This window comes from Megascapheus bottae, chromosome 31, assembly GCF_031878675.1.
Source record: "Megascapheus bottae isolate mThoBot1 chromosome 31, mThoBot2.hap1, whole genome shotgun sequence".
In the NCBI taxonomy this organism is placed as follows: Eukaryota; Metazoa; Chordata; class Mammalia; order Rodentia; family Geomyidae; genus Megascapheus; species Megascapheus bottae.
Genome location: NC_143539.1, coordinates 8250729 through 8260101, shown reverse-complemented (window position 1 = coordinate 8260101; position 9373 = coordinate 8250729). Strand labels below are relative to the sequence as shown.

General features: G+C 52.2%; 2 protein-coding genes across 6 annotated transcripts; one reads left to right on the top strand and one right to left on the bottom strand.

The window, feature by feature from the left end:
- Window positions 1-941: 941 nt before the first annotated feature.
- On the top strand, window positions 942-4379 carry Sdhaf1 (succinate dehydrogenase complex assembly factor 1). 4 transcript variants are annotated; one of them, XR_016533397.1, is made up of 3 exons: window positions 942-1418; window positions 2202-2306; window positions 4125-4379. XR_016533397.1 is itself a non-coding variant. In XM_090322296.1 (2 exons), the coding sequence occupies exon 1, from the start codon at window positions 981-983 to the stop codon at window positions 1380-1382; it is 402 nt and encodes a 133-aa protein (XP_090178422.1). In that variant the 5' UTR covers window positions 942-980; the 3' UTR covers window positions 1383-1418; window positions 4125-4379. The 4 variants fall into 4 exon arrangements, 1 of the variants encoding a protein (XP_090178422.1); XR_016533395.1 differs by having other exon boundaries at window positions 2166-2306; XR_016533396.1 differs by having other exon boundaries at window positions 2146-2306.
- Window positions 4380-5523: 1144 nt separating this feature from the next.
- Window positions 5524-8867, bottom strand: Syne4 (spectrin repeat containing nuclear envelope family member 4). Of its 2 annotated transcripts, XM_090322140.1 has the most exons (8): window positions 8740-8867; window positions 8504-8636; window positions 7777-7920; window positions 7479-7673; window positions 7156-7404; window positions 6368-6445; window positions 5787-5845; window positions 5524-5695 (listed from the first exon to the last, which is right to left on the bottom strand). In XM_090322140.1, exons 1-8 carry the CDS (start codon window positions 8865-8867, stop codon window positions 5524-5526), a joined length of 1158 nt encoding a protein of 385 aa, XP_090178266.1. The 2 variants fall into 2 exon arrangements, with proteins under 2 accessions (XP_090178266.1, XP_090178268.1); XM_090322142.1 differs by lacking the exons at window positions 7479-7673; window positions 7777-7920 and having other exon boundaries at window positions 6368-6484; window positions 8504-8646; window positions 8744-8867.
- Between the last annotated feature and the right edge of the window lie 506 nt (window positions 8868-9373).

Below are 9373 nucleotides of genomic sequence, written 5' to 3'. Positions count from 1 at the left end.
CGGGTCCTGAGTTCAAAGCCCGGGTGCTGAGTTCAAGGCCCGGGTCCTGAGTTCACAGCCCGGGTCCTGAGTTCAAGGCCCAGGTCCTGAGTTCAAGGCCCAGGTCCTGAGTTCAAAGCCCGGGTCCTGAGTTCAAGGCCCGGGTCCTGAGTTCACAGCCCGGGTCCTGAGTTCAAAGCCCGGGTCCTGAGTTCAAGGTCGGGGTCCTGAGTTCAAGGCCCGGGTCCTGAGTTCAAAGCCCGGGTGCTGAGTTCAAGGCCCGGGTCCTGAGTTCACAGCCCGGGTCCTGAGTTCAAGGCCCGGGTCCTGAGTTCAAAGTCCGGGTCCTGAGTTCAAGGCCCGGGTCCTGAGTTCAAAGCCCGGGTCCTGAGTTCAAGGCCCGGGTCCTGAGTTCAAGGCCCGGGTCCTGAGTTCACAGCCCGGGTCCTGAGTTCAAGGCCCAGGTCCTGAGTTCAAGGTCGGGGTCCTGAGTTCAAAGCCCAGGTCCTGAGTTCAAGGCCGGGGTCCTGAGTTCAAAGCCCGGGTCCTGAGTTCAAGGCCCAGGTCCTGAGTTCAAAGCCCGGGTCCTGAGTTCAAGGCCCAGGTCCGGCACAAAAAGGCACATCAAATAACAAAGTCCTTCTTGTGCCAGTCTTCTCTCTCCCAGTGTCTTTGGTGCCTTTAGGTACCCAAAGGTTCGAACCCCCAGCTCTTCCTCTTCCCATGCCCTCCTCCTCAGAGCCCGAGAGCCGGATCACCTCCACCCCGATCTCCCCCGGATCCCGATGAATTCCACGGACCGCAGTCCACTCAAGGACGTAGGTTCCCCTAGGACAGGGACGGGGCACCAATGACCCCGCCCCTTCGCCCAGACCGCTCTGACGTACGACAGACACAGCCAATCAGAGGCGACACCACCGGAAACCAGACGCTATGGAGCGGGGCTTTGGAGAGGCGCGAGGCGGAAGTTGCCTGTGGTGGCGGGCCCGGTAGCCGCCGCCATGAGTCGTCTCAGTCGGATGCAGAAACAGATTCTGAGCTTGTACCGTGAGCTGCTGCGCGCTGGGCGCGGGAAACCGGGCGCGGAGGCGCGGATCCGGGCGGAGTTCCGGCAGCAGGCCGGCCTCCCGCGCTCCGACGTGCTGCGCATTGAGTACCTGTACCGCCGCGGACGCCGGCAGCTGCAGCTGCTGCGCTCGGGCCACGCCACGGCCATGGGGGCCTTCGTGCGCCCGCGGGGCCCGGGCGAAGAGCCGGGTGACACCACCGCCGGAGCCCCGGGGACTCCGCCCGACGACGGTCACAGACCGAGGGAAGCTCACGACCACACGGGGGCACCCGAGACCCAGCCCGGTGACCGGCGGAGGAGTCTCCCGCTCGGTGGCGCTCGGAGTGCGGCCTGACAGTTCGGGGAAGACCGGAAACTCACCGGATGGAAGGTGAGAGGTCCGGAGAACACCTGGTGACCGGTCAGATCCCTCCCACACCCACCATCCGCCTTGTGGGGGCTTGGAGCGGCCTGGGGCATCCACAGGCAGGACACACTTGAGATCTACTTAGGCAAATCATGGGGAGCCCAGACGTGCTCCCCAAAATTTTGGGTATGCGCATGTGTACGTGCCAGTCCTGGAGCTTGAACTCCGCTTGAGCGCTGTTCCTGAGGGGTTTTTTTTTGTTTTGTTTTGCTCAAGGTTAGGTAGAACTGTACTCTACCACTTGAGCCACACCTCCACTTCCCAGCTTTTTGGGTGATTAATTGGAGATGAGAGTCTCATAGACTCACCTGGCCAGGCTGACTTCGGACCTTGAACCCCAGAGCTCAGCCTCTTGAGTTGCTGAGAAGACAGGCATGAGCCAGCATTGCCCCGCTGTCGGTGCCTCTTTGTGTTTTGAGACAAGATCTTACTAGGTAGCCCCGGCTGGCCTCAAATTCTGAATCCTCCTTGCTTCAGCTTCCCAAGTGCTGGGATTATAGGTATCACCTCCGTATCCAACAAAGATAGGATTTCAAGTAAGAGGGCTAGTATAGGTAAAGGCCTGGTGAGAACAGAGTGGGAAAAATATAGAGTTCCAGGTAAGACCTGGAGTGACAAGTCTTACCACACTAGCATGTGGCATCTGCTTCACTTTGTGTAGTTAGACTTTAGCCACCTGTTTGTCTCTCAGCCCCTGTTTTGTTCATCCAGGTGTTGCTGACTTAGTGACGTTCATTTGTTTGGCAGTGCTGGGGATGGAAGCCAGGGCCTGGCACATGCACTCTACCACTGAGCTATATCCCCAGCCCCAAGGTGACCACCCTGTTATTGCTACACTGGCTCCATCTCAAGGTAAAAACCCAAATTCTGAAAGTGGCTGGTTGGGGTCCTCCTTCAACCTCCATTGTGTCTGTCATTCTCATCTCTCATCTCTTCCTCACCGCTGGCTCATGATCTTGAGCCCCAATTAGCTCCAGGAAGGAGACTTTGAGCAAGGCTGCAGGCTGTATGCAGGGGTCCCAACCCAGGACAGGCTTCTTGGGTCAGGTGAACGAATGGGTGGATGTTGGAGAGCAGGATCAGTAGTACTTAAGAGCATGAACCCTAGAACTGGAATGCCAGCTTGGAATCCCAGCTGCAGTCCTTAGTGATTATCTGTGATTCCTACCTCAAGGTCCTTATCAAAGAAATGAGAGTGATCCTGATGCCTTGGTCACATGGCTGTGATGATGACCCATTGAATGAAATATACTTTGTCACAGCAGCTAATCATATCTGCCCAACTCCCATGCCTCTCTGCCTTGAGCAAAAAAGCTAAGAGACAGCACTCGGCACTGAGTTCAAGCCCTAGTAACAACACATAAACAACAACTAAATAATAAACAAAAACTGACACAGGAAACCAAGTGTTGTGGTGTGGATTTCCACTTGTGGCATTGAGTCTGTTGTGGAGACTTAGTGTCTGTTGCCCAGAACTTAGAACATTTGTGACTAGTGAGGTTCTGTATTGCACTTGTCATCCTTTTCTTTTTGTTTGCTTGTTGTTTGTTTAGTGCAGGTCTCGGGTCTTGAACTCAGAGGGCCTGGGTGCTGTCCATCAGCCTCTTTGTGTTCGAGGCTAATTCTCTACCACTTGAGCCACGGTGCCACTTTTTTTTTTCTTTCTTTCTTTTTTTGTAGGTGGGGGCAGCCTTGGGCCTTGAACTCGGGGCCTGGGCACTGTCCTTGGGCTTTCTCAAGGCTAGCGCTCTACCACTTGAGCCACAGAACCTCTCCCAGCTTTTTCTGTGTGTGTGGCACCAAGGAATCGAACCCTGGTCTTTGTGCATGCTGGGCAAGCACTCTACCACTAGGCCAAACTCTTGGTTACATCTGAGTAGTTTATTGGAGATAAAAGTCTCACTGGGACTTTTCTGCCTGTATGGCTTTGAACCTCCATCCTCAGATCTCAACCTCCTGAGTAGCTAGGATTACAGATGTATTTATGTAGTGCTGGTACAGGGGCTAGAATTCTTTGCCTTGCACTCTCAGCTTTTTCATTTACAGCTGAAAGCTGAAACTTTACTATTTCAGTCATGCCTCCAGTTCCCAAAGCCTTTATTTTCTGAGACTTCATAAAAGTCTTCTTTTATTCTTCTTTTTTTGGGACAGTTTTGGGGTTTGAACTTAGCACTTGGTCACTATCTGAATTCTTTTGTTCAAGGCTAGTGCTCTACCAGTTTGAATCACAGCTACATTTCCTACATAAAAGTCTTAATGAGAATTCAAGGTCAGCCTGAGCTACATAGCAAGACCCTGTCTCAAACGCAAACATAAGGGCTGGGAGTTTGGCTTAGTGGTAGAGTGCTTGCCTAGCATGCACAAAGACCTGGGTTCGATTCCTTGGTATCACATACATGAAAAAAGCCAGAAATGGTGTGGTGGCTCAAGTAGTAGAGCTCTAGCTTTGAGAAAGCCCAAAGACAGTGCTCAGGCCCTGAGTTCAGGCCCCAGGACTGGCAAAAAAGAAAAGAAAGGCAAACAAAACCTCTTAGGTATATTTCCTCAGCATTTGTAGTTGATTAGATAAAGTGCCTATTTTCTGCTTTTTGGAAAAATAACATTTGGCCTTCCTTACAGATCTGATCACCCCACTGGAAAGCACAGAATATGTTCTCTTTCTCTGTCTAGGGTTTCACTGTGTAATTCAGGCTAGTCTTGAACTCGGGATCTTCCTGCTTCCACAGCCTGAGTGCTGGAATTACAGACATGTACCACCATACCTGGCTGCCTGAATGCCTGAAGGCTACTGTAGCTACCACTAGAAGGAAACCAAAACAAGAACTGAGATGGATATATCCTTCGTGACCCTGAATCTAGTTGTACCTGAGATCCTAAACTTCTTAATTACTCATATAAATAAACTTTCATTTCTGTTTAAAGTCAGTAAGGGCTCAGTTTCAGTCCTTTGCACTGTCTCTTAGCATTGGGTAGTAATGAGAATTCAAAGAGACAGAACCTGTGTGAAATGTTTATCTGGGAGACCACCATAGGGCTCTCTTCTGTTGTTGAGTCTGATGCTGTTCCTGCCTTCTCTCAAACCTTAACTTCAAGACTGGGGTCCCCATCTCCAAGACTGAACCCCTGATATTGTCAAGACCCTGGAAAGGCCGGGAACCAATGGCTCACACCTGTAATCCTAGCTACTCAGGAAGCTGAGGTCTAAGGAACAAGATTTGAAATAATCTGGACAAAAAAGTCTGAGGCGCTGTCTCCAATGAACCAGCACAGTGCTGTATTGGAAGTGTGGGTCAAATGGTAAAGAGCCATCCTTGAGCCAGAAATTCTAATGAAAGCTCAAAACCCTGAATTGAAGTCCTGGTATCAACATATTAAAAAAGCGGGGGGAAGGGGAGGGCGGAGGATGTTGCCATGGCTCAAGTGGTAGAATGCCTGCCCATCAGTCCTAAGGTCCTGAGTTTAATTCCCAATACCTAATAATAATGACGTAGAGCTCCTAGATGGATGAAAGTCGGACCCTGGAGCAGGTGCCAATGGCTGCTCACCCATATCACTTTCTTCTGGCCTCCTGGAACAGGTACCTATTCTGCTTGGCTTGAAGGAGGGGCTTTCAAGGGGTTGGGGAGGGCAGAGGAGAGACCCGGGATATCCAGGTCTCCACGGTGAGTCCTCAGATCCACATGGAAGCTGGCATATCAATGCCACACCTTGAACCTGTTGGGTGGAATATGTTCCACACACTCCACTGGCAGCATCCAGTGGGGTGGCACCCAGGTGCTGAGAACAGCCACCAGCTCATTAGGCCCCCCAGTTTTAGCTTTCTAGCCTGACTCCTCATTCCCTGCCACCCTCTCCTAGGGAGGGATCCTAGATCGATTACTTGTGCTTGAGTCTTTGTCTCCATTTCTGGAGAAACCAAACCCCAGATAGCTTGTCCCATGTGTCATGCTCAAAACAAAGGGCTCTACGGAAAGGGCTGGATCCCAGATTTCAGGTGATGAAGCAAAGCACTTGGTACCTTCACACACCCTTTGATAGTGACTTTATTCCCCATGTCCTGGCCAGGCGCTCAGACTGGAGGGAGACCATTGACATAGCTTAACACCAGGTAGGGAGTCCTGGCCAGCCGGGTCTGAGAGCAACAGGGACCCCCAGACATAGGCAGTAGCAACATGGCACCCACCAGAAGGAAGAGGAGGAGGAGCAAGGTCAGAGGCCACCTGGAAGCAGGAACTTGGACCCTAGAAGGAAATGCACCATCATAGACAGAGTGGGCCACTGCCATGAGCCCATCCCTCCACCCCACACCTGGGTTCATACCAAGCATCTTACCCAGGTTCCATCTCCAGCATCACATCCTGCATGCTGGGAGGGGCTCGCTTCTTCCTGTCCTGAGGGAATGGACAGGTGTGATCCTTAGCGTGCATTTCCCTTACTACTGTAGACCTACAAGGCTGCTCTTATTCCTCTTCCTTTCCTGGCACTCCAGAACTGCACAGGGACTTGAATTTTCCAGGTGTAGTGAGTGGATGTCTATAGCTGCTCTCCACATCATTCATCCCATGCCCTGCTTTCTCGAATGGTTGAGGTGGGTGGGAAAGGGGCAGGAGTCATAGCCCCTCACACGCAGGCCTACAGGTGCCAGCAAAGCCAGATGTCGGCTCTCCCATTTTCATGATTGGTTCACAAGACCTTCCTTGCCTTAGCCAATGGGAGTTGTGGAGCTCTTTGATTGGTTCAAGTGGCAGCCCATGACCCACCCTGGGAAAGTAGAATCAGCCAAGGGTTTCGTACCTGCCAGCAGGTGCCAGGCATTCTCCTGAGTAAAACAATGCCACTTAGCTGAGCAGGAAGCCACTTTGAGGAAGAAGAGCTTAAGTGACATTAGAGGTCCTTGGTAATGGCATACTCACCTGAGGCTTCTGGAGTAGAGAGCGTCTTTGGTGACCTGCTAAGCGTTTTCGGTGGCTAAGCCCCAATGCCAAAATGTCCTGTTGGGGAGAGAAGGAAATACTGCTTTTGCAGCCTGGCTGGGGAAGGTCTTGGAAGGTATCACAGGAATGACATTCTGGGAGAACACTCAGCTCTCACAGGACAGAGAGAGGCCCAGAGCCAAAGAAACCAAGAAGAGAAGTTATTTATTCATTTGCTCAATAAATATTTAATGAGTGTCTATTTCAGTTCTAGGATCAGGGGATGGAAGCTGGCAAAATCCTGCCCTCAGCAGATCTTACATTCTAACCAGAGGCCAAAAATCAACAAGGTCAATGGAAACATCAAGATCTGCTAAAGGGCATGAGGAAAACCATAGGAAGATAAGGAGCACTAAGCTAAGGGTCAGGTGATACTGAAGAGATGACATTTGAGGAGAGATGGACTGAAGGGGAGCAGGGTAGACACATGGGGGTTTCAGGAGTGAAGTTGGGAGTCTTTTGCAGAAAGGTAGCATGTGTGGTTATATCACAGAATGAGAGGAGGAAGGGTGGAAAATACTCCTCCATGTCTGAATGGGAAAGAGAGAAAAGAAAACGGAGAGATTTATGGAGACACAAATATGAGAAAGCCAGAAAGTCACAAATACATCAAGAGTCAGACACCAGCACCTTCCTTAACAGGGAAGGAAGCTTCTAGAAGACACACAGAAGTTGCCCTGTGGGTGCCTGTTTGAGTGAAGGAGCCCGTAAAGAGGGGCTTATCTCACCTCAAGGCCTTGTTCAATACCTTGGGGGCCCCTGTGACCACAAAGCTCACAGGGAGCCCCTGGTATCTGGGCTGTTTTTTGCCCTGAAGGCCCAAGGCCTCCAACGTCTCCAGCTGGGTCCCATTCTAGTTCCACGGGAGTGGGGAGGTTACTGGGTGTCCAGGGCCCCCAGGCCCCACCAGGTGCTGGCTCATCTGAGTCCACTTCGACTTCCAAGTTCTGGTCCAGTGTGTGGGTTTTCTCAAATACCTGAATCAGAAGATAGAGGCCATGGGGGCTGTGGCTCTAGGAACTCGGCTCGGGTCTGCCAGGGCTGGCCATACCAGGCTATAACTGATTAGCTGGGCCTGCAGCTGCCAGAGGCGTCGGAAGATGGTGTCTCGGTGGGTTCCCAGAGCCCTCAGGATCCTCTGCAGAGATGCCCAAGCCCTGGGCTCCGTCCTCTGGGCCAGCCCCTCACCAAATGCCAGAAGTGCATCTACACGCTCAGCAGCACCTCGGAGCTCTGCCTGGAGTTTCTGGAACACATGGTTGAACCAGCTCAGCAAGCACTCCAGGGACACTGGAGTCCCAGAGCCTGGAGTTACCACTCCCCCCATCTCCTAGTTTCCTATTGCCCACCTGCAGCTGGACCATCCTATTCTGGGCCAGTGTCCAGGGCCCAAAGCCTGGCTCCAAGTCTTGCAGACCGAGGCCCAGTCCCAACAGGCAAAGGTGGAGGCTGTCTTGCTCAGCCTCCAGGACCTCCAGACTAGAGATGGGGTGCTAGGAAACACAAGATTTTGAATTAGGGCCAGTGGGCAGGGGAGAGCCTTTCACTTGGAATTAAGGGACTTCTAATTCAAGGCTCAGGCTAGCTAAGGTGGCTCATGCTAGAATCCAGCTAGGATTTAGGAATTACTTTAGGAGGCAGAGATAGGATTGCCATTCCAGGCCAGTCCAGACAAAGCATTAGCAAGACCTCATCTCAGCCAATCAGTAAGCCAGGCCTGTGGCATACATTTGTGATTCCAGCTACACAGAAGGTATAAGTAGAAAGTTCAAGGTCTGAAGCCTGCAAGGGGCAGTTTAGTACTAGTCTAGCAAAGCTGCTACCACCAAAAAAAAAAAAAAAAAGCTTTTAAAACTATGTAGCTTCTTGGAAATCTTAGTATATGGAAGGAGCCTAGAGTATGGATGGTGGGGGATAAAATAGGGTAAATATTGAAATTCTATATTGATTGGTAAAGATTGGTGAAGAATCTGGCTCTTCCCACAAATGGCCCCTATTTTCCCATATGTTCTGCCTTATCCCCAAAGAGGCCAGTTCTCCAGCCAGTGGGGGGAGGTGGGGCAGCATACAGCTCACCTCATGGTGTTTGTCCCAAGCTGGGTCCTCATGAGATGAGACTGTTGATGTTCTTGGGGGGCTGGTGATGGGCTCTGTGCCCCTCACGCCACCCTGAGTCTGCGCTGGCCTAGATGTTAGAGTTGACAGGATCCTGGTTGAGCCTCATTTTCCACACTGTTCCCAAGTGCACAGCACCCCTGCCCTGAAATGACCCTGCCTCTGCCCCACCTTAGGACCAAAGCCCCAGATCTCACCTGCTTGTATCCTCTCCAGATGTAGGAAAGATGGCACATCCACCAATGTCAGGCTCCCTAGGGGCTCCGGGGGGATGATTGAGGGGCTCTGAGAAGAGTCTGTGGCCCTCAGGTGGGCACAAGGCCATCACTAGGGGCTGGGAACAAGATAAAAGCCTCTTTCTTGGTCCTGGCTGTCTCCAGGTCTCAGCAAGATTCACCCAGGTCCTGGATAGCTGAGAGCCCCAGGCTGGGCCTGGCTCCACCCCTTCCAGGAGAGACTGGCCGGCTGGTAACCTGATGCCCTCCAGGTGATAGTGGGCCACTTAACTCCTTCCTCCCTGGCAGAACCACTCCCATGGCAAGAGAGTTTGAGAAGGAAAACCCCCACCATCTCCATAGAGCCCGAGGTCCTGGAGGACTCCCCTGGCTTATGCCTGTCATCCTAGCTACTCAGGAGGCTGAGGTCTGAGGATGGGGGTTTAAAGCCAGCCCAGGCTTTAAACCAGAACCACCAGAAAACTGGAAGTGGCGCTGTGGCTTAAGGGGTAGGGCAGTAGCCTTGAGCTGAAGAGCCCAGGGACAACACCCAGCCAGGACCACCACCACCAACAACAACAAAAAGCTGGAAGTGGCACTGCGGCTCAAGTGGTAG